Source organism: Sus scrofa, chromosome 1 (assembly GCF_000003025.6).
Source record: "Sus scrofa isolate TJ Tabasco breed Duroc chromosome 1, Sscrofa11.1, whole genome shotgun sequence".
Lineage (NCBI taxonomy): Eukaryota > Metazoa > Chordata > Mammalia > Artiodactyla > Suidae > Sus > Sus scrofa.
In genome coordinates, this window is record NC_010443.5 from 203880452 (window position 1) to 203904430 (window position 23979).

The window sequence follows — 23979 nt, forward strand, 5'->3', positions numbered from 1 at the left end:
AACTACAGAGGAGGCAATTGAAGTTCAGAAGAATTAAGTAACTAATGTTCTCAATGTTATACACAAGCAGTCAGTGATAGAGTGAGGACTAGGAAACCACATCTTCTTGCCTCCAAAGTCTCTTCCTGCCATACCCTTCTCCCTGCCTATATCAGGCTGGGCTCAGCTGGGGATTCTAAAAGATGAGTTACTGATATCCACTGGATGCTATTCTGCTTGCCAACAGGTTCTAAAGTAGTACTGGAAGTAAATTCTTGAAAAGTCCAAAGTTACATTAGAGTAGCTACTGTTCATGCTGCCTCTTGGCTTTTCTCCTGATGAACAGCTTTGTTTGCAACCGTGAAAATTCTTAACCTGGAAATTTATAAGTAGAAGGCCATGTGAGGCAGAACCAGAAGATAAAGGGTCCTAAAAGAGGTATATACACAATACCATGCATTCTTGGAGGAGAGTCACAGCCAGTAACAGGGTGCAGCAGGATCATCACTGGCTTCCTGTGGGGGTGGTGGACATGGCAGTTAAATAGGCCTTGAATGAAGGAAGCATTTTGTAAAAGTGGAGGTGGCAGGAGAGATAGCAGCTGCAGGGTGTGTTACAGGAGCAGACAACTGAAGCTCAGTGGCCTGAGAAGATAATGAAAAAATCTTCCAGCTAATTATTCATGTCTCTTAACGCTTTGATTGTGTCACATGAAGGCAGGTCAGAGAGTCTAAAAGGCAAATACTGTATTTGTCCACAGAACTATTTCTAGGTATCTTTGTCTCTCCTCCACTTGTAGAGAGAACTTCAGGCACTCAAGTGCATGCAGTTCCTCTGTTGGTGCCTTCAAATTCTAGACCTATGCTTCCCAATAGTGAAGGCACCACCATACACACATGCCAGTTGAGTGCTTACAATGTGGTGGTCCTGACCTGTGCTGTCAATGTGAGACACACTAGATTTTGAAGACTTAGTAAGAAAGTAAAGTATCTCATTTTTTCCCCTATTTATTACATGTTGAAATGGTATATTGGATAGATTGTGTTAAAAGTAAAATATTAAAATTAATTTCACCAGCTTTTTACCTTTTTCATGTGGCTACTGGAAAACTTAAAATGGCATGTTGTGGTTCTCATTCATGGTTTGCCTTCTGTTTCTCTTGAATGGTGCTATTCTGTGTTTCATCCTTAAAGGTCTTTTTTTTTTTTGTCTTTTTCTGCCTGTACCTGCAGCATATGGAGGTTCCCAGGGTAGAGGCTGAATCGGAGTTATAGCTGCTGGTGTATGCCACAGCCACAGCAACACCAGATCTGAACCATCTCTGAGACCTACTTCTACACCACAGCTCATGGCAACATAGAATCCTTAACCCACTGAGCTAGGCCAGGGATCAAACCCATGTCCTCATGAATACTAGTGGGGTTCATTACTGCTGAGCAATGACAGGAACCCCTACATTTAAAGTTCTATCATCCATTCTAGGGCCATCTGCATCCTAGATGGCTTTGAGCTTGGTGCATATGGGGAAACCTACTTGGTCATTCAGATGTGACAGAGACCTAGGTTGTCTGTGGCTCAGTTATATACATGGTTCTCTTAGCTTCATATTTTTCATCTGCAGAGTGGGGACGCTGGATATTTTCCATGCCCCTTTCAATTGAAAAATTCTTCAGGAATTCCCTCATGGCTCAGTGGGTTAAGGATCTGGTGTTGTCACTGCTGTGGTGCAAGTTTGATCCCTGGCGTGGGAACTTCTATATGCTGTAGGTGCAGCCAAATTAAAAAACAAACAAACAAACAGACTATGATTCTACTTTGGAGTCAACTATTAACTTTCTTACTCTCTTTCTCTTCTTTGTCTTCTGGCCTCATCTAGGCTTGTTTGAGTGAGCTCCTGAGCAAGGTGGCCAAGGCCACTCCTAAAATGACGCAGTATCAGAGAGCTGGAAGAAATCTCATTTCTTGGCTTTTTGAATACTCCATGCATGGTGATTCCACAAATTTTATTTAGACACTATCTAGGTCCATTAAAACAGCATCTGATCTGTCTTTGCTTTTTTTTTTTTTGCTTTTTAGGGCCACACTCTCGGCATATGGAGGTTCTCAGGCTAGGAGTCTCATTGGAGCTATAGCTGCCAGCCTATGCCAGAGCCATGGCAATGCCAGATCTGAGCAACATCTGTGACCTACACCACAGCTCATGGCAACACTTTATACTTAACCCACTGAGTGAGTTCAGGGATCAAACCTGAAACGTCATGGTTCCTAGTCGGATTTGTTTCCACTGTGCCATGATGGGAACTCCTGTCTTTACTTTTTGGCTTTTTTAAAGTTAGGACAAATCACTTATTTCTTTGTAAATATATTTTTTTCAGCAGTCCATTCAGTTCTTAAATAAATACTTCAGGCCTGGGGCTAGCTCCAGAACACAGATGTACAAGACTTGGTCTTTAACCTTGAGGAGCTCCTGGATCAAGACCAACAAGGTCTGAGTTCCCATCGTGGCTTAGCAGTAACAAACCTGACTAGTATGCATGAGTATGTGGGTTCGATTCATGGCCTTGCTCAGTGGGTTAAGGATCCAGTGTTGCTGTGAACTGTGGTATAGGTCACAAGTGTGGCTTGGTTCCCGAGTTGCTGTGGTTGTGGCGTAGGCCAGAAACTGTAGCTCCGATTCAACCTGTAGCGTGGGAATTTCCATAGGCTGGTGCAGTCCTGGGAAAAACAAACAAACAAAGATCAACAAGGTCAAGACGTGATGTTTGGTGTCCTGAGGGATATTCAGCCTGGCTTGGGTACAAGTCAGGAAAGATGATGCCATGAGCAAACTCAGGCAACTAAACATTTACTTTCAAATAAGAGTTTTTGATATTTCAAAATGAGACAAGGTATTAGTTAACCACATCAAATAAATAAAATAGGCCCTGTAAATATGTATTAGATATGATTCCATTTAATAGAACATTAATGTCTGGATGCAAGTGTGTTGCTACACTGAAATCCCCTCTCATGATACCAGTTAACAGTGTAGATTTTTATTGTCGTTAAATGTATTTTTCTTTTGGAAAAAGCCTTTACAATATGTTATATTTTTAAAAAGTAACAACATGGAAAGGGGGTTATATAAAAGCAGAGTTTTACTGCTTTAAAAAAACAAGAACACTGGAGAGAGAAAATATTGCTAGGCCTGTGGAGTCCATTTTATTGCAAGTGCCTGAATCTAAGTTATCCTTAATAAAATCTTGATTTTTTTCTCTTATGTGGATGAAGAAAATATATCTGCAGAGGTATTTTGGGCAGCCAGCACTTCTTGGCTTTTGATTTGAGGTTTGGAGAAATCCTCAAATGATAGGGTACTAATTGGCTCAAATTGAAATCCCAGATAATTGGACTGAACATAGAAATGCTAATAATATCTAACATACGCTATGGGAGATGTGTTTTATAGTAAAGGAAATAATGAACAATTCTCTCTTAAGTGGAAAAATAAAGCACTCATCAATTTGTGTACCTATGCCTAGGAGATACTTTATTAAATACATATAAAATATAAATACATATGCATCTTTGTACATTAAGTATATCAGTAATGTACATTTTAAAAAAGGAAATGAAACTTTTGAGTGTATTTAACACTGAAATTCATTAGGACAGCATGTTGATGGAAGATTGGCTTGTAAATTAGGGAAATCTAAAACATTGGCCATGAACCAATAGTGCTTTTATAATAACAAAATATAAAAAGTAAATATAACAAATTTGTACCTTCTCAAAGCTTTTCAGATATGCAAATCTACAAAGTGAGATGAAAATAGGGATATTTCAATTCTAGCCATATGGACAATACAGGTGTTGATCATTTTCCCCAGGGCAGGTGGTTGGAGGTGTAAGAGAGGCACACAGTAACAACATTGGTGGCAGCAATATTTATGTAGAGGGTTGAACCTAAGAACCACAGCAGTAGCATTGTTGCCTGGAAACCAGCTTTTGGCAGGAGCAGTGGTGAGTTCTCTGTAGGTCTGTTTCTCTTTTTCTTTTTCCTGATATCCTGCACTAGAATACCATGCATTTTAATTTCTGTAATAAAAATCAGTATACTGTAAAAAAAAATTAAAAAAATAATTCCACGCCACTTCTTAATATAACTAAGTTGGAGATCACTACCGTGGAGTTCTGTGGATGTGCTGGTGTCTGATGATTAGAGGTAGCCCATCTAATTTGTAAGGATTGTATGTGGGCATACAAGCAATTGATACACTATGTAGTTTTTGACAGCTCCAACAGCTGTCCTTTATTCACCTCTAAGTAGAATGTTATTACCATGCATGTAAAATAAAAAAAACTTACTACAAATTATAACTTCAAATTATTATTTATCATCTACCTACATATTGAGGTATAATGTTTACATAATCATTCATTTATATATTCAGTATTCATTTAATAAATGTTTATTGAATACCTACTCTGTGGCAGGCAGGATATGAGAGATACTAGGGATGTAGCAGTGAACAATATAGAAAAAGGCTCTGAGCTTGACAGATGACATGGACAATAAACTCAGCAACAAATGTGCCAAAAACAGATAACCTAAGTGATGAGAGAAACCGTGTGAAGGGAGAGGTGGTGGGTTGACCAGTGGAAGTCTAAAGAGGCTACGACAGAAGTGAGACCTGAAAGAATAAAGGAGACAGACCTTCAATGTAAAAATGGTTTCATGTAGTCAGTGGTGTTTAGTATTCTCAGAACTGAGGTAGCTCTACTGTGTGTGATGCCACTTGTGTGCAAGGGGGATATTCTAAACTGACTCAGGAACCATTGAGGAAAGACAGTAGCCTGGCTCTAGAGCACAGCCTTGGAGCCCCTTGTTAGATGTTAAACCCATAATTGCTGGGTGATTGAGTGGTGCTAGGAGTTCTCAAGGAGGGTCTGGGTTAGCGCCCAGAGGGCTTGGGGGGTCACAATAATTTACCTATTATGGTATGAAAGTACTTAAGAATTTCAACAAGTGTGTATCATAGCTAAACATCAGCCATGCTAATGGATAACTTTATGGTGCAAGGAATTTTGACAACCTATTGCAGTTACAGATCATTTAAAAAATTCTGGGAGTTCCTGTAGTGGCTCAGTGGTTAACAAATCTGACTAGGAACCATGAGGTCGCAGGTTCCATCCCTGGCCTTGCTCAGTGGGTTAAGGGTCTGGTGTTGCCATGAGCTGTGGTGTAGGTTGCAGACGTGGCTCAGAGAAAAGGCAAAAAATAAAAAAAAAATAAAAAATAAAAAAATTCTGGCCACTTCCTGTAGTGTAGCAGAGAAAAGGAAGAGTTAAACTCTTGTTTTCTTTAAAAAATTTTTTTTTTTTGTCTTTTGAGTGCTGCATCCATAGCATATGCAGGTTCCCAGGTTAGGGGTCTAATCAGAGCTGTAGCCGCCAGCCTACACCAGAGCCACAGCAACACCAGATCCGAGCTGCGTCTGCAACCTACACCACAGCTCACAGCAATGCCGGATCCCCAACCCACTGAGCAAGGCCAGGGATTGAACCCGCAACCCCATGGTTCCTAGTTGGATTCGTTTCTGCTGCACCACAATGGGAACTCCCTTTTTAAAAATTTTTATTGGAGTATAGTTGACCAACAATGTTGTGTAGGTTTCAGGTGTACAGAAAGTGAATCAGTTATACATATATCCATTCTTTCTCAGTTTCTTTTCCCATGTAGGTTATTACAGAATATTAAGTAGATTTACCTGTGCTCTGTTATATATAGCAGTGTGTTTATGTCAGTTCCAAACTCCTAATTTATCCCGCCCCTGTGTTTCACCTTTGGAAACCATAAGTTTGATTATGAAATCAGTGAGTCTATTTTGTAAATAACTTCTTATGTATTATTTTAAAAATTAGATTCTACATATAAGTGATATCCTTTGATATTTGTCTTTTTCTAACTTATTTCACTCTAGATCCATCCTTGTGGCTGCAAATGGCATAATTTCATTCTTTTTTATGGCTGAGTAATATTTCATTGTGTATTTGTATACCACATTTTTTAATCCATATCCTCTGTTAATGGACATTTAGGTTACTTCCACATCTTGGCTATTGTGAATAACATTGCAGTGAACAGGGGGGTACATATATATTTTCTTTTTCTTTTTTCTTTTTATTTTATTGTTTTTATTACTCAAATGAATTTATCACATATGTAGTTGTATAATGATCATAACAATCTGATTTCACAGGATTTCCATCCCATAACCCAAGCACATTCCCCCACCCCCCAAAACTGTCCTCTGGAGACCATAATTTTTCAATGTCTGTGAGTCAGCATCTGTTCTGCAAAGAAGTTCCGTCTGTCCTTTTTTCAAATTCCACATGTCAGTGAAAGCATTTGATGTTGGTGTCTCATTGTATGGCTGACTTCACTTAGCATGATAATTTCTAGGTCCATCTGTGTTGCTAAAAATGCTGGTATTTTGTTCCTCTTAATGGCTGAGTAATATTCCATTGTGTATATGTACCACTTCTTCTGGATCCACTCCTCTGTCGATGGACATTTAGGTTGTTTCCATGTCTTGGCTATTGCAAATAGTGCTGCAATGAACATTGGCGTCCATGTGTCTTTGCAAGTCATGGTTTTCTCTGGATAGATGCCCAGGAGTGGGATTACTGGATCAAATGGTAGTTCTATGTTTAGTTTTCTGAGGCATCTCCATACTGTTTTCCACATTGGTTGCACCAATTTACAATCCCACCAACAGTGTACTAGGGTTCCTTTTTCTCCATACCCTCTCCAGCACTTATTGTTTGTAGACTTTTTGTTGAAGGCCATTCTGGCTGGTGTCAGGTGGTACCTCATAGCAGTTTTGATTTGCATTTCTCTAATAAGGAGTAATGTTGAACATCTTTTCATGTGTTTTTTGGCCATCTGTATGTCTTTGGAGAACTGTTTGTTTAGATCTTCTGCCCATTTTTTGATGGGGTTGTTTGTTTTTTTGGTATTGGGCTGTAGGAGGTGTTTACAAATTTTGGAGATGAATCCCATGTCAGTTGATTCACTTGCAAAGATTTTCACCCATTCTGTGGGTTGTCTTTTCGTTTTGTTTAGGGTTTCCTTTGCTGTGCAGAAACTTTTCAGTTTGATTAGGTCCCTGTTTTCTTTTAATTTGATGATTATCTTTAGTGTTGTATTTAGATCGCCTTTTATTTTTGTGTATATCTACTGTAGGTTTTTTTTTGTTTGTTTTTTTTTAGGGCCGCACCCACAGCACATGGAAGCTCCCAGGCTAGGGGTCAAATCAGAGCTGCAGCTGCTGCCCTACACCACATCCACAGCAAAACCAAATCTGAGACTTTTCCATTATCTACACCACAGCTCACAGCCACACCAGATGATGTAACCCATTGAATGAGGCCAGAAATTGAATCCATGTCCCCATGGATACCAGTCAGGCTCACCACCACTGAGCTATGAAGAGAACACCTATACTGTAGTTGTTTGGTTTGCAGTTACAATGAGATTTTGATGTAGCAGTCTCTATATATACAAGATTCTTTTAAGTTGCTGGCCTCTCAATTTCGAATTCATTTTCAATATCCTGCATTTGTACTCTCTTTTCATGTTTGCTGGTTTTGATATATTTCATCTGTGGATGTTTCCCTACCTTTACTTTATGTTTGCTTTATCAGTGAGCTTTCTCATTTGTAATTTTCTTGTTTCTAGTTGTGCCCTTTTATTTTCTACCTAGAGAAGTTCCTTTAGCATTTGTTATAAAACTGGTTTGGTGGTGCTGAATTATCTTAGCTTTGATTGTCTGTAAAGCTTTCAATTTCTGTCAAATCTGAATGAGAGCCATGCTGGGTAGAATATTGTTTGTAGATTTTGCCCTTTAATCACTTTAAATGCATTGTGCTATTCCTTTCTGGCCTGCAGAGTTCCTGCTGAAAAATCAGCTGATAACCTTATGGGGATTCTCTTTTATGTCATTTGTTTGTTTTCCCATGTTGCTTTTAATACTTTTTCTTTATTTTTGTCACTTTGATTAATGTGTCTCAGGGTATTCTTCCTTGGGTTTATCATGTATGGGATTCTGTGCTTCCTGGACTTGAGTGAGCATTTCCTTTCCCAGGTTAGGGAAGTTTTTGGCTATAATCTCTTCAAATATTTTCTCGGTTTCTTTTCTCCTATAATGTGAATGTTGGTACAATTAATATTGTCCCAGAGGTCTCTTAGATTGTCTTCATTTCTTTTTATTCTTTTTTTCTTTATTCTGTTCTGTGGCAGTGATTTGCACCACTCTGTTGTTCAACTCACTTATTATTCATTCTTTTCTTGAGGTATTCTGGTAATGATTCCTTCTAGTGTATTTTCCATTTCAATTATTTTATTTTTTCAACTTTGCTTATTTATTCCTTAAATCTTCTAGCACTTTGTTAAATGTTCTTACAGCTTCTCAGTCTGCACTTCATTTTTTCTTAGATCATCCTTACTATCATTACTGTGAATTCTTTTTTGGGTAAATTGCCCATCTCCTCTTCATTTAGTTGTGTTTGTGGGTTTTTATCTTGTTCTTCCATCTGAAGCACATTTCTCTGTCATCTCTTTTTTTCTAACTTTCTGTGCTTGTGGTCTCCATTGCAGGCTCAGGATTTTAGTGCTTTTTGCCCTCTGGTGGGTGAAGTTGGTCCAGTGGCTTGTGCAGGTTTTCTGGTGGGAAGAACTGGTACCTGCTGGTTAGTGCCTGGAGCTGGGTCTTACCTGTCTGGTGGGCAGGGCAATGTCAAAATCTGTGTTTAGAGGTGACTATGACTTCAGTACAAATTTTGGCAGCCTGTCTGTTGATGGGTGGGGCTGTGTTCCTATCCTCTTTTTTGGCCTGAGATGTCCCAGGACTGGAGCCTGTAGTCTGAGGCCATGTCTTGGTGCCCAGATGGTGATCTCCAGAAGAGTTCACACTGATCAATATTCCCTGAGGCCTCTGCCAGCAATGTCCTTGCTCCCACAGTGAGCAATAGATGATGCCTGCCCCCCCTCCCCAGGACACCCTCCAAGACTTGTAGGTAGGTCTACCCCAGGCTCCTCTGGAGTTACTGCTTTCTGTGAGGTCTCAATGCACATGAAACCTGTGTGTTCTGTCTAAGAGTGGCATCTCTGTTTTTCCTAGTCCTGTGGAAATCCTGCACTCAAGCCCTGCTCACCTGAAGGCAAATGCTCTGGGGCTTCCTTCTTCTGATGTCAGATCCTCAGGCTGTCCTGGAAGGCTATTTTTATGTGGAAATATCCCTATGTAGCCTGCAGGGGTTTAATATATATATTTTTGATATGAGGGCTGTTTTTAGCATGGTTTCCTGTCACCTCTTTCCCCAGTGTATGCTGCCTGTTATCACTTTGATATAGGAGGTATGACTGGTTTAGTGATGAGAGCCTGCACTGAATATTGAGTAAGGCCTCTCTTTGCTCTGCAGTTGTCACTGGTCCATCAGGGGCAGGGTCTTCTCTCTAGATCTTGGAGTAGAAGCCATCAGATGTGTTTCTGAGCTGTTTCTGATCTGTGGTGTGAGGTAGGTGGTATTGGAGTACTCCTATGGGGAGAGGAGCCACTGAGTATTCCTCCACTGGAGCTGTTCACCTGTGAGTGTGTTCTGTTGTGTCACCTTTCCCTTGTTGTGCAGGTTCACAAAGTACATTGTTGATGGCACTGCTGTCAGCCCCAATTTTACTGTGGGTCTTCCAGCAATTGGCTCTAATGTGTCTCAGGTATTGTTTTCACCAGGCTGTAAGCACAGATCCACTGAAGTCAGGTCCCAAGACTGCAGTAGTTGTGCACCTGGACTAGCTGTGGGAGCTATGGAGGCAGCTGGCCTGGCCCAGTCCCTGTGTATATGTGCCCACAGAGCCTACATCTGCTAAAGCCAGACTCATTGCAGTTGTGAGAACACTTGTCCATTTGAATGATCTGCAGGCTCTGAATTTACTAAGCTGGCAATGGAGAAATTTTACCTCTTCCTCCTAAGTTGCATGGCCCCTGGTGCTCACTTGTGATTTTATCCCCACCTCTTTGTGTGGTCAACTCATTGGTGTCTCTTCCCAAGGTGGCTGGAACACATGAGCCTGCCCAGGTGGGAGGGAGTAGGGGCAGGAATTGGGGAACGTGTGTGGAAAAACTAACCTAAATGGGAAAACTCCTGTTTTCAATGCCATCAGTGATGATTTTATACTTTGGAGCACATTTTGAAGAGATAGCATACTGGATATATTTTTCCCAAGAAGTTAACCAACTTAACATTCCTTTTTCTTTCCATTTTTAAAAAATAGGCGACATCATTGTCCACATCTCCCTACCAAGATTTATGATAAAACAGAGAAACCATGTCTTCTCTCCGAATATACAGAGAACTACCCTCTTTATCACTCTTACCTGCCCAGAGAGTCCTTCAAGCCCAAGCTGGAGTACCAGAAAGGGTGCACACCAATGGAAGGCCTGACCACATCGAGGTGAGTGCAATAGGATGAATATATGAATGGACAACATAATGGAGTAATGTACAATATTAACCTAATGTTCAATATTGCATTAATGTGCACTGTTAATACGTGTTCTTAATGCCTTAATGTTAATTTACTAAATCTCTGAAAGCAAATCCTGTGTTTATTAGCCTGTTTAGTTTTCCACAGCCCCCTCTTAAAGAGAAAGGATTCTGGGTGAGGGGCAGGACTAAATTGATCTGCATGAAAAGAATGGGAGGTTAAGCAAAATAATAAAGGGAAGTAATAACTAGAAAGTAGAAAAATTAGTTTTGGGCTTCTGTACATAAGCTTCAGGTCAGCTTGGGTGGCAATAGGGATGTTGATAGTAGTGAAAGAGAATTGGAGTACTTTTGATATTATATTGTGGATTTTGCATTGGGGTCCCCTTGAATGCTCTTTTTAATTTTTTTTTTTGTCTTTTTGCCTTTTCTAGGGCCTCTCCTGCGGCATGTGGAGGTTCCCAGGCTAGGGGTCTAATTGGAGCTATAGCCACCAGCCTACGCCACAGCCACAGCAACGTGGGATCTGAGCCACTTCTGCGACCTACACCACAGTTCACGGCAATGCCAGATCCTTAACCCACTGAGCAAGGCCAGGGACTGAACCCACAATCTCATGGTTCCTAGTTGGATTCGTTAACCACTGCGCCATGACGGGAACTCCTCCATATTTTTAATTTTTTTAATTAAAATTTTTTATTATACTTGATTTTCAATTTTGTGCCAATTTCTGCTGTATAACAAAGTCATCTACATACACACACATTCTTTTTTTTTAATACTATCTTCCATCATGTTCTAATCCAAGAGACTGGACACAGTTCCCTGTGCTGTACAGTAGAACTCCATTACTTATTCATTCTAAATATAATAGTTTGCATCTACTAACCTCAAACTCAAACTTCCCATTATGTCTGCTCTCCATGTCCAGGATCTGTTTCTGTTTTGTAGATAGGATCATTTTGCCATGTTTTAGATTTCACATGTAAATGACATCATATTGTATTTGTCTTTCTCTGACTGACTTCACATAGTATGAGAATCTCTAGTTCCACTCATGTTGCTGCAAATGGTGTTACTTTGTCCTTTTTTATGGCTGAATAGTATTTCATTGTATGCATGTACCACATCTTCTTAATCCATTCATCTATTGAGGGACATTTGGGTTGTTTCCAAGGCTTGGGAATTATGAATAGTGCTGCAATGAATGTAGCAGGGCATGCTTCTTTTTGAATGAAAATTTTGTCCAGATATATACTCAGGAGTGGGATTGCTGGATCATATGGTAGTTCTATATTTAGTTTACTGAGGAACCTCCTTAATGTTTTCCATAGTGGTTGTACCAATTTACATTCCCATCAACAGCAGAGGAGGGTTCCTTTTTCACCACATCCTATCATTTGTTCTTTGTTGATTTTTTTATTACTCAATGAATTTATTACATTTATAGTTGTACAGTGTCATCACAATACAAATTTATAGGATTTCCATCCCACACCCCCAGCACATCCCCCAACCCCTCAAACTGTCTCCTTTGGAAACCATAAGTTTTTCAAAGTCTGTGAGTCAGTATCTGTTCTGCGAAGAAATTCATTGTGTCCTTTTTTCAGATTCCACATGTCAGTGAAAGCATTTGATGTTGGTGCCTTGGGTAGTATAGTCATTTTGATAATACTGACTCTTCCAATCTAAGAGTATGGTATGTCTTTCCATTTGTTTGTGTCATCTTTGAGTTCTTTCATCAGCATCTTACAGTTTTCACAGTACAGGTCTTTTGTCTCTAGGTAGGTTTTTTCCTAAGTATTTTGTTCTTTTTGAGGTGGTGGTTAACGGAATTGCTTCCCTGATTTCTCTTTCTGATCTTTCACTTCTGATACTTTCATTGTTATTACACAGAGATGCCGTCAATTTCTGTGTATTAATTTTGTATCCCGAGACTTTGCCAAATTCATGGATGAGCTCTAACAGTTTTCTGGTAGAGTCTTTAGGATTCTCTAGGTATAGTATCATGTCATCTGCAAATAGTGATAGTTTTATTTCTTCCTTTCCAATTTGGATTCCTTTTATTTCTTTTACTTCTCTGATTGCCGTGACTAGGACTTCCAAAACTATGTTGAATACTAGTGGCAAGAGTGGACATCCTTGTCTTGTTCCTGATCTCAGTGGGAATTCTTTCAGCTGTTCACCATTGAGAATGATGTTAGCTCTGGGTTTGTCATACATAGCCTTAATTATGTTGAGGTAGGTTCCTGTTATGCCCACTTTCTGAAGGGTTTTTATCAGAAATGGGTGTTGGATTTTGTCAAAGGCTTTTTCTGCATCTATTCTGAGGATCATATGGTTTTTATTCTTCAGTTTGTTAATGTATGTATCACATGTATTGATTTGTGGATATTGAAGAATACTTGCATCCCTGGGATAAACCCCACTTGATTGTGATATACAATCCTTTTAATGTATTGTTGGATGCGGTTTGCTAGTATTTTGTTGAGGATTTTTGCATCTATGTTCATCAGTGAAATTGCCTGCAGTTTTCTTTTTTTTGTGGTCTCTTTGTGTGGTTTTGGTATCAGAGTGATGGTGGCCTCATAGAATGAGTTTGGGAGTCTCCTTTCCTCTGCAATTTTTTTTTTTTTTTTTTTTTTGTCTTTTGTTGTTGTTGCTGCTGTTGTTGCTATTTCTTGGGCCGCTCCCGCGGCATATGGAGGTTCCCAGGCTAGGGGTCTAATCGGAGCTGTAGCCACCGGCCTACGCCAGAGCCACAGCAACGCGAGATCTGAGCTGCGTCTGCGACCTACACCACAGCTCACGGCAACGCTGGATCGTTAACCCACTGAGCAAGGGCAGGGACCGAACCCGCAACCTCATGGTTCCTAGTCGGATTCGTTAACCACTGCGCCACGATAGGAACTCCTGCAATTTTTGAAATAGTTTCAGGAGGATAGGTGTTACCTCTTCTCTAAATGTTTGATAGATTTTGCCTGTGAAGCCATCTGGTCCTGGACTTGTGTTTGTTGGAAGGTTTTTAATCACAGTTTCAATTTCAGTTCTTGTGATTGGTCCATTCATCTTTTCTATTTCACCTTGCTTTAGTCTTGGAAGATTGTACCTTTCTAAGAATTTGTCCATTTCTTCTAGGTTTTCCATGTTATTGGCATATAGTTGCATATAGTAGTCTCTTATGATCCTTTGTATTTCTGTGATGTCCATTGTTACGTCTCCTTTTTCATTTCTAATTTTACTGATTTGAGTCCTCTCTCTTTTTTTCTTGAGAAGTCTGGCTAAGGGTTTATCAATTTTGTTGATCTTTTCAAAGAACCAGCTTTTCATTTCATTGATCTTTTCTATGGTTTTCTTCGTTTCTATTTCATTGATTTCGGCTCTGATCTTTATGATTTCTTTCCATCTACTAACTTTGAGTCTTGTCTGTACTTCTCTCTTGAGCTGCTTTAGATGTAAAGTTAGCTTGTTTATTTGAGCTTTATCTTGTTTTCTGAGGTGGGCTTGTATTGCTCTAAACTTTCCTCTTAGAATGGCTTTTGCTGTATCCCATAGGTTTTGGAGAGTCATATCTTCATTGTCATTTACTGCTAGGTATTTTTTTAATTTCCTCTTTGATTTCTTCCATGATCCATTGGTTGTTTAGGAGCATGTTGTTGAGTCTCCATGTGTTTGTGTTTTTTGCAGTTGTTTTCTTGTTGTTGATGTCCAGTTGTATAGTGTTGTGGTCAGAAAAGATGCTTGATATGATTTCAGTTTTCTTAAAGTGACTGAGGTTGGATTTGTAGCCCAGGATGTGATCAATCTTAGAGAATGTTCCATGTGCACTTGAGAAGAATGTGTATTCTGTTGCTTTTGGATGGAATGTCGTATAAGTATCTATGAAGTCCATCTGGTTTAATGCATCATTCAGGGCCTGTGTTTCCTTATTGATTTTCTATCTGGTTGATCTGTCCATTGCTGTAAGTTGGGTGTTAAAATCCCCCACTATGATTGTGTTGTTGTTAATTTCTCCTTTTAAGGTTGTTAGCAGTTGCCTTATATATTGTGGTGAACCTGTGTTGGGTGTGTAGATATTTAAAATTGTTATATCTTCTTCTTGGATTGATCCTTTGATCATTATGTAATGACCTTCCTTGTCCCTTAAAACATTCTCCATTTTCAAGTCTATTTTGTCTGATATGAGTATTGCCACTCCAGCTTTCTTTTGATTCCTGTTTGCATGGACTCTTTTCTTCCATCCTCTCACTTTCAATTTGTATGTGTCCCTAGAAGTGAAGTGGGTGTCTTGAAGACAGCATATATATAGATCTTGTTTTTGTATCCATTCAGCCAGTCTCTGTCTTTTGGTTGGGGCATTTAGTCCATTAACATTTAAAGTAACTATTGATATGTATGTTCTTATTTCCATTTTATGAATTGCTTTGGATTTTTTTCGTTGCTGTTTTTTCTTCCCTTTTTCTCTTGTTCTGTCCTGTGGTGGTTTGATGACTGTCTTTCGTGTTGTATTTGAGTTGATTTTTCTTATTTGAGTGTGTATCAATTGTAGAGTTTTGGCTTGCAGTTCTTCTGAAGTTTTGATATACGAGGCTGTATGTAGATGAGATTCTTTTAGGTTGTTGTTCTCTTAATTGCAAGTTCATCTCCAGTGTCCTGCATTTATATCCTCCTCTTCTCATGATTTCTGATTTTGTTGGTATAATTGTGCATGGATGATTTCGTATCTTTACTGTATATATACCTTTCCTGGTGAGCCTTGTCATTTGTGGCATTTTTGTTTCCTGTTGCTGATCTTTTCTTTTCTGCCTAGAGAGTTCCTTTAGTATTTGTTGTAAGGCTGGTTTAGTGTTGCCGAATTCTCTCAGCTTTTGCATATCTGTGAAGGTTTTGATTTCTCCTTCAAATCTGAATGAGAGTCTTGCTGGGTAGAGTAATCTTGGCTGGAGGTTTTTTCCTTTCGTCATGTTAAGTATATCATGCCACTCCCTTCTGGCCTGCAGAGTTTCTGCTGAAAAATCTGCCAATAACCTTATTGGGGTTCCCTTGTATGTTACTTGTTTCTTTTTCCTAGCTGCTTTCAAGATTTTCTCTGTCTTTAATTTTGGTCAGTTTGATTAATATGTGTCTCAGGGTGTTCCTCCTTGGGTTTATTTTCTATGGTACTCATTGTGCTTCCTGGACTTGAGTGAGTGGTTCCTTTCTCATGTTAGGGACATTTTCAGCTATTATCTCTTGGAAAATTTTTTCTGTCCCCTTCTCTCTCTCCTCTCCTTCTGGCACCCCTATGATACGGATGTTGGTGCGTTTAACATTGTCCCAGAGTTCTCTGAGACTCTCTTCATTTGTTTTCAACCTTTTTTCTCTTTTCCATTCCACATCCATAATTTCTTCTAATCTGTCCTCCACCTCGCTCATTTGTTCATCTGCCTCCTGTATTCTGCTGCTAGCTGCTTCTAGTGAATTTTTTATTTCAGTTATTGTATTTTGCATCTCTTCTTGTTTAAGTTTTATATCTTGTATCTCTTTGCTCAGTGTTTCCTGTAAGTTATCCGTCTTTGCCTCCAGTTTATTTCCAATGTCTTGCATCATCTTCAGCATTAAGATTGTAGTGTCTTTTTCCCGGGGGCTCAGAATCTCCTCATCACTTAGCTGATGCTGATTTTCTGGGGTTTTTCCTTTCTCTGTCATCTGAGTTATAGTTCTCTGTCTTTTCATGTTTGTAGGTTTTTGGTGTGGGTACCTTTTTTCAGAAAATAGAGTTGTAGCCTCTCTTACTTCTGGTATCTTCCCCCCTTGTGGCTGAAGTCGGTATGGGGGGCTTGCTGTAGGCTTCCTGATGCGAGGGGCTGAAATCTGCCTACTAGTATTTGGAGCTGATTCTAATCCCTGTGGTGGGTGGGGCTTAGTCTCTGGTTGGGATTAGAGGGGCTGTGTGCCTGGGGGGTGTTTAGGTAGCCTGTTTACTGGGGGGCTGGGCTGTGATCCCACCTGGATTGTTGTTTGCCCCTGGTCTTCTCAGCACTGACTGACAGGTGGGGCCAGATTTTCCCACAATGGCCACTCCCAGAGAATGGCATGCTGCTGAAAATTCCCAAGAGCTCTGCTTCCAATGTCCTTCCCTCACAACAAGCCACATTCACCCCTGTTTTCCCAGGATGTCCTCCAAGAACTGCAGTCAGGTTTGACCCAGATTCCTATGGAGACTTTGCTTTGCCCCGGGACCCAGAGCACATGAATGTCTCTGTGTGCCTTTTAAGAATGGGGTCTTCATTTCCTCCAGTCTCATGGAGCTCCTGTGCACAAGCCCCAGTGGCCTTCAGTGCCAGATGCTTCAGGGGCTCTTTCTCCTTTTGCCAAATCTCCACACTTGGGAGTTTGATGTGAGGCTCAGAACTCTCACTCCTGTAGGTGAGTCTCTGTGAACCAGTTAGTTTCCAGTCTGTGGGGCATCCCACCCAGGAGGTTTGTGGTTGCTTATATCATGTAATCACCCCTCCTACCTCTCGATGTGGCCTCCATCATTGATTTGTTCATGATGGCCATTCTTACTGGTATGAGGTGGTATGCCTCATTCATAGCTTTGATTTGCATTTCTCAAATAATTAGTAGTGTTGAGCATTTTTTCATGTGCCTGCTGGCTGTCTGTATGTCTTCTTTGGAGAAATGTCTATTTAGGTCTTCTGCCCATTTTTCAACTGGGTTGCTTTTCTTGTTGTTGAGCTGTGTGTATGTTTTGGAGATTAAGCCTTTGGCAGTGGCATTATATATAAAGATTTTCTCTCATTCTGTTGGTTGTCTTTTAATCTTTTAAATGGTTTCCTTTGCTGTGCAAGAGCTTTTGAGTTTCATTATGTCCTGTTACTTTTCTTTTAACTATTACTTTTACTTTTTAAAAAATCTTTATTGTCATTATTCCAGGTGAATTGAATAAGATTTTGCTGTGATTTATGTCAAAGAGCATTTTGCCTATGCTTTGCTTTAGGAGTTTTGTAGTATCCAGCCTTGTATTTAGGTGTTTAATACATTTTGAGTTTAATTTTGTATATGGTGTTAGAGAATGTTCTAATTTCTTTCTTTTATTTGTAGCTGTACTGTTTTCCCAACACGACTTAATGAAGAGGCTGTCTTTCCTCTACTGTATATTCTTAACCTCCTTTGTCATGGATTAGTTTATCACAGGTGTTTGGATTTATTTCTGGGCTTTATCGCCTGTTCTGTTGAACTATTTTTCTGTTTTTGGTGTCTATGCCATACCATTTTGATGACTCTAGTTTTCCAGTATAATCTGAAGTCAGGGAGCCTGATTCCTCCAGTTCTGTTTTTTATTTTGCGTATTTCTTTAGCTATTCAGGGTGTTTTGTGTTTCTATACAAATTTTAAAATATTTTCTATTTCTGTGAAGAATATCATTGGTTATTTGGTAGGGATTGCATTGAATGTGTAGCTTGCTTAGGTAGTATAGTTATTTTGACAATATTGATTCTTCCAATCCACGAGCATGGTATATCTTTCCATCTGTTTGTGTCATTGTTGATTTCATTCATCAGTATCTTACAGTTTTCTGAGTTCAGATCTTCTGTCTCTTTAGGAAGGTTTTTTCCTAGGTTTTTATTCTTTTTGATGCAATGGTAAATCAGATGGTTTCCCTAATTTCTATTTCTGATCTTTCATTGTCAGTATATAGAAATGCAATTGATTTCTGTGTATTAATTTGTTTCCTGCAACTTCACCAAATTCATTAATGCGCTCTGTTTTCTAGTAGTTTCTTTAGGATTTTTCTAGGCATAATATCATGTTATCTGCAACCAGTGATAGTTTTACTTCTTTTCCAATTTAGATTCCTTTTACCTCTTTTTCTTCTCACATTGCCATGGCTAGGACTTCCAAAACTATATTGAGTAATAGTGATGAAAGTGGACATCCTTGTGTTGTTCCTGATCTTATTAGAAATGCTTCTAGATTTTCACCATTGAGAATGATGTTAGCTGTGGGTTTGCCATATATGGCTTTTATTATGTTGAGGTAGTTACCCTCTATGCCTACTCCCTGGAGATTTTTTTTTAATCAAAAATGGGTACTGAATTTTGTCAAAAGCTTTTTCTTCATCTATTGAAAGCATCATATGGTTTTATCACAGTGATTGCTTTAGGGATATTGAAAAATTCCTGCATCCCTGGGATAAATCCCACTTGATCATGGTGTACATTTTTGTATTGTTGGATTCAGTTTGCTAGTATTTTGTTGAGGATCTTTGCATCTATGGTCATTGGTGATATTGGCCTGTGATTTTCTTTTTTTTGGTATTTTTGGTTTTGGTATCAGAGTGATTTTCTTTTTTTGTGGTATCTTTGTTTTGGTATCAGGGTTGTGGTATCTTTCATTTTGGTATCAGGGTGGCCTCATAGAGTGAGTTTGGGCATATCCCTTCCTCTGCAATATTTTGGGATTGTTTCAGAAGGATAGGTGTTAGTTCTTCTCTAAATGCTTGATAGAATTTGCCTGTGAAGCCATCTGGTCCTGGATTTTGTTTGTTGAAAGTTTTAAAATCAGTTTCAGTTTCGGTACTTGTTATTGGTCATTTTCTATTTCATCTTGGTTTAGTCTTGGAAGATTGTACTTTTCTAAGAATTTGTCCATTTCTTCTAGTTGTTCATTTTATTGCCATATAGTTGCTTGTACTAGTCTCTTATGATCCTTTGCATTTCTGTGGTGTCAGTTGTGACTTCTTTTTCATTTCTAATTTTATTGATTTGAACCCTCTCCTTTTTTTTCTTGCTGAGTCTGGTTTATCAATTTTGTTGATCTTTTCAAAAAAACTGGCTATTAGTTTCATTGAGCTTTTCTATGGTTTTATTCACTTCTATTTCTTTTCTTTCTGCTCTGGTCATTTATGATGTCTTTCCTCCTGCTAACTTTGAGTTTTGTTTGTTCTTCTCTCTCTAGTTGCTTTATGTGTAAAGTCAGATTGTTTATTTGAGCCATGTCTGCAACCTGTACCACAGCTCATGGCAATGTCAGATCCTTGACCCACTGAGCAAGGCCAGGGATTGAACCTGCAACCTCATGGTTCCTAGTTGGATTTGTGTCTGCTGTGCCACGATGGGAACTCCTTTTGTAGATTTTTCATTTGCAGTTACCATGTGGTTTTGATGTAGGAGTCTGTGTATATATATGAACAAGATTATTTTAAGTTTTTGGTCTCTTAATTGCAAGTGCATCTCCAGTATAGTGAATTTGTACTCTCCTCTTCTTAAGATTACTGACTTTGTTATATTTTTGTGTGGATGATTTCCTACCTACCTTTACTCTATGTTTGCCATTACTGGTGAGTCTTCTCATTTGTAATTTTCTTGCTTCTGATTGTGGCCTTTATCACCTAGAGAAGTTCCCTTAGTATGTGTTGTAAAATTGCTTTAGTTGTGCTGAATTCTCTTAGCTTTTGCTTCTCTGTAAAGCTTTTGATTTCTCCTTCAAGTCTGAATGAGAGCCTTGCTGGGTATTCTTGGTCAGAGGTTTTTTCCTTTCCTCACTTTAAGTATATTGTGCCACTCCCTTCTGGCCTGTAGGGTTTCTGCTGAAAAAATATGCTGACATCCTTATTGGGGTTCCCTTTTATGTTATTTATTTCTTTTCCCTAACTGTTTCAATATTTTATCTTTGTCCTTAATTTTGGTGCGTTTGATTAATATGTGTCTTGGGGTGTTCCTCCTTGGGTTTATCTATGTGGTATTCATTGTCCTTCCTGGGTTTGAGTGAGTGATTCCTTTCCCATGTTAGGGACGTTTGGGGTTATTATCTCTTCAAATGTTTTTCTCTAGCCCCTTCTCTCTATCTTCTCCTTCTAGTACTCCTACAATGTAAATGTTGTGTATTTAAGGTTGTCCCAGAGTTCTCTTAGACATGCCTCATTTCTTTTCTTTTTTCTTTATTCTTTTCTGCATCAATGATTTATACAGTCTGCCTTCCCCCCAACTTATTTGTTCTTATGCCTCCTATAATCTTCTATTAGTTTCTTCCAGTGAATTTATTTATTTATTTATTTTTTGTGTGTTTTGGATATCTGCTTATTAAATCTTTAAATCGATCTCTTTGTTCAAAGTTTCTACTAATTGAGCAATCCTTGCTTCCGTTTTTTTCTTTTTCTTTTTTTCCCCTAAGATCTTGAATCATCTTTACTATCATTATTCTGAAGTCTTTTTCATGGAGGTTGCTAATCTCCAGTTCATTTAGCTGTTTTTCTGGGGTTTTGTCTTTTCCTCTCCCATGGCTTATATTTCTCTGCCTTTTCACTTTGTATAACTTTTTGTCTGGTCTCATTTTTGCAGGCTACAGGGTTATAGCCTCTCCTGCTTCTGGTGTCTGCCCCCTTGTGGGAGAAGTTGATACGGGGGCTTGTTACAAGCTTCCTGATGGGAAGGACTGGTGCCTGCCCACTGGTAGGTGGACTTGAGTCTTCTCCATGGGCAGGGTTTTGTCTCTGTGTGTGATTAGAGGCAGTTGTGTGTCTAAGAGGACTTTAGGCAGTCTATTTGCTGATGGATGGGGTTGTGTTCCCACACTTTTTGTTGTTCAGCCTGGGGTTTCTCAGCCCTAATGGGTGGTGCCAGATTTTTCCAAAATGTCAACCTCCATGGGAGCTCACACCAGTGAATATTTCTGGGGCCTCTTCCTCCAATGTCCTGCCCCCACAATGAGCCAAAGCTGCCCCTGCTCTCCCAGGATACCCTCCACAACCCACAAGTAGGCCTGACCCAGATTATTATGGAGTTCCTGCTTTGCCCTGGGACCCTGTGCATGTGGAATCCTATGTGCGTCCTCCAAGAATGGAGTCTGTTTATCCCAGTCCTGTGGAGTTCCTGTGCACATACCCTGCTGGCTTTCAATGCCCAATGCTCTGGAGGCTCCTTCTCTCAATGCCAGACCCCTGTGCTGGGGAACCTAATGTGGGGTTTGGAACTCTTACTCTTGTGGTAGAACCTGTGTGATATAGTATTTTTTGTCTGTGGGTTGCCCACCTGGGATTGCTAATATTGTGAAAGCATCCCTCCTACCATTTGGATGTGGCTTCTTCTTTGTCTGTAACATATCTTTTTTGGTAGTTTCTAGTCTATTTTATTGATGATTGTTCATAAATTAATCATAATTTTGTAGTTTTTGTGTCAGAAGATGAGCCTAAGTCCTTCTATTCTACTGAATGTCCCATTCTCTTCTGAATGTTCTTTGAGAATATGAACAAGGAATCTTTAAAAAAAAATTACTATGACTTAAAAACTCTGATTCTTGAGATCTAGCTCTGTGAAGAGACCTCTGGACCATGTAGTTCAGTGTGCCAGGGTTGCAGAGGTATCTGTATTGATGGGATGGGGTGACATGATTACTCTCAGGATTGTTCCACATGTTGCAAAGGCTCTAACAGAATCTGCTAGTGACAGCTCATTTAGCGACCTCCAGTCGGTGACCTGTGACTGGTTACCCAAAGGAGTAGAAACATCTTTGAGTGCACTTGGGCAGCATTTTAGATTGTATAGCTTTGTCCGCAGAAGAGATTTGAGAGATGGATATATTCTCTACCTGTGACTTTCCTCATACCCACAAGGCAGAGTTTCTGTGAGGTGGACATGAAATTATTCTAGCACAATGCCTGCTCATTACAGGTTTTCAGACCTGGTAAATTTTTTTCCTATTACTCTTCCTTTGCCTCATAATTTTGTGCTTTTCTAGTAAAGGTCCCAGATAGCCCAGACTAAGCAGAATATTAATGTATTCTGTCTAAATTAAATTAGCAGAACATTAATTTATCCTAGGATAGACCTGGAAACATCTTTTGGAGACTGTGGGTTGGAGACATGAAGTTTTCCTACTAAAAATCTGATAGCCTTTAGATACAAAGGAAGAAGTCCACATCTGGGTTATGGGGCAGAAAAGACCCACAAGGGAAGGATAGAAGGCAAGGGTTTGTGGGCTTGGTACTCAGGGACAGCCTGAGAATGGGAGGGATTCCAGGGTCTTATCTGACTTTGTAAAAAAAAAAAATCTTTCTTAACGTAGTTGATTTATAATGTTCTGTCAATTTCTGCTGTACCTTATCTGACTCTTGACCTCAATCAGGTTATCTTTATGCTGATAGTTGTCTTAAGTGATTCAATTTCAGCACAAGGTTCTGGGTCCTAATTCATGAAAAAAAATTCCAATCTATGCAAACTGATTTTCAACCCATGACTTACTACACACTTACAAGCCTTAGCTTGGGCTTCATTTTATCATGAAAACAGCATCCTTTGTTGCTTAGTGTCTAAAGACAGCAGCAAGAGAAGTAGACCATTCTGGAGCATTGCTTTTCATTTTAAGAAACCATGGTCAGTGCTAACAAAAAGAACTAGGCTTATATACAAGAAACATGTAGTCAGTAGGAAAGGATAAGAGCAGTGTTGAGGAATGGCTTGCAGATATCAAGGTTGGCTCCCAGATGCTGGCCTTCAGTTCTCTCTATACCCAATTTTCAGGAAATGAAGAGTGCCTTGTAGAATGTAAAGTTCGGATGGCTTCAAATACTGTCCTGGAAATATTTGGAAATTGAGGGTTGGGTGTTGAGGGATGCTTTCTGCTTGTCACCCACAGCTTAGGAGAATGGGGACATATCCTTTCTCTGGAGCAGGAGTCCTGCCCCATCCCTGGGTCTGAGGCCCCCAATGGTGCCCCACATGCCCTTCTTCTTCCCTATGTTGTTTTCAAAACAAAAACTTGCCCTTTGACCTTCCCTATATTATCCTTGCCTTGTGTCAGTTACCGCAATAAATATATCACCCAGAAGGTACCTCTCTCCCTGCCAGAGCCAGAATAACAAAGTCGTTCATGTTAAGATGTGGCCAAAGTGGAGGCCAAAGTGGAGGCAGGCAGATACCAGAAGAATTTCCAAAACAAGTTGTTAATGATCATAAGGGAAAAAGTGGCAGGATAGAGTTTACCCACAGGAAGGAAAAAGAACAGATGCTTCTTGCTCCTTTATTTCCTTCCCAAGAAAGAGGATGAAGGGGAAGATGAGTAGAGGTATCTCTTTGCTCACCTGAACCTCAATTTCATCATTTCTCAGCCTCATGCTTGCCCTGTTGAGCAGGGGTTTTCATTGACTGGAAATAAAACTATGCTCCTATCAGGATGTCTTTTTTGATCTTCAGTGGGATTTTATTGAGATAAATTAACAAAAGTCAATATTTTACCAACTGTCTTTTCTGAACCTTATAAATTCTGCAGAGACTCTGGTTCATATCTGAATAAATACAACAAAACTATTCCCCATTGGGGAATGTAGAGATGCTGTCATCTGGGGTGCTGGGAGGAAGGGATGGGTCAGCCCCATGTCTGCACACCTCTGTGTCTGCACAGATTGTCATCTTTATGCCTGTAGAACTCTGATTATTACGATGTTCAACCCACTTCTTTAACTGAAGGCTGACCTGGCTTATTTTCTGAGAT

At 39.6% G+C, this 23979-nt stretch overlaps 1 protein-coding gene across 1 annotated transcript in view; it reads left to right on the forward strand.

The window, feature by feature from the left end:
• SAXO1 (stabilizer of axonemal microtubules 1) overlaps positions 1 to 23979 on the forward strand; it is a 135568-nt gene that overhangs the window by 92130 nt on the left and 19459 nt on the right. Inside the window, 1 exon segment of the mRNA XM_021063236.1 lies at positions 10295 to 10474. Within this exon segment, the coding sequence (XP_020918895.1) occupies positions 10295 to 10474 (180 nt within the window).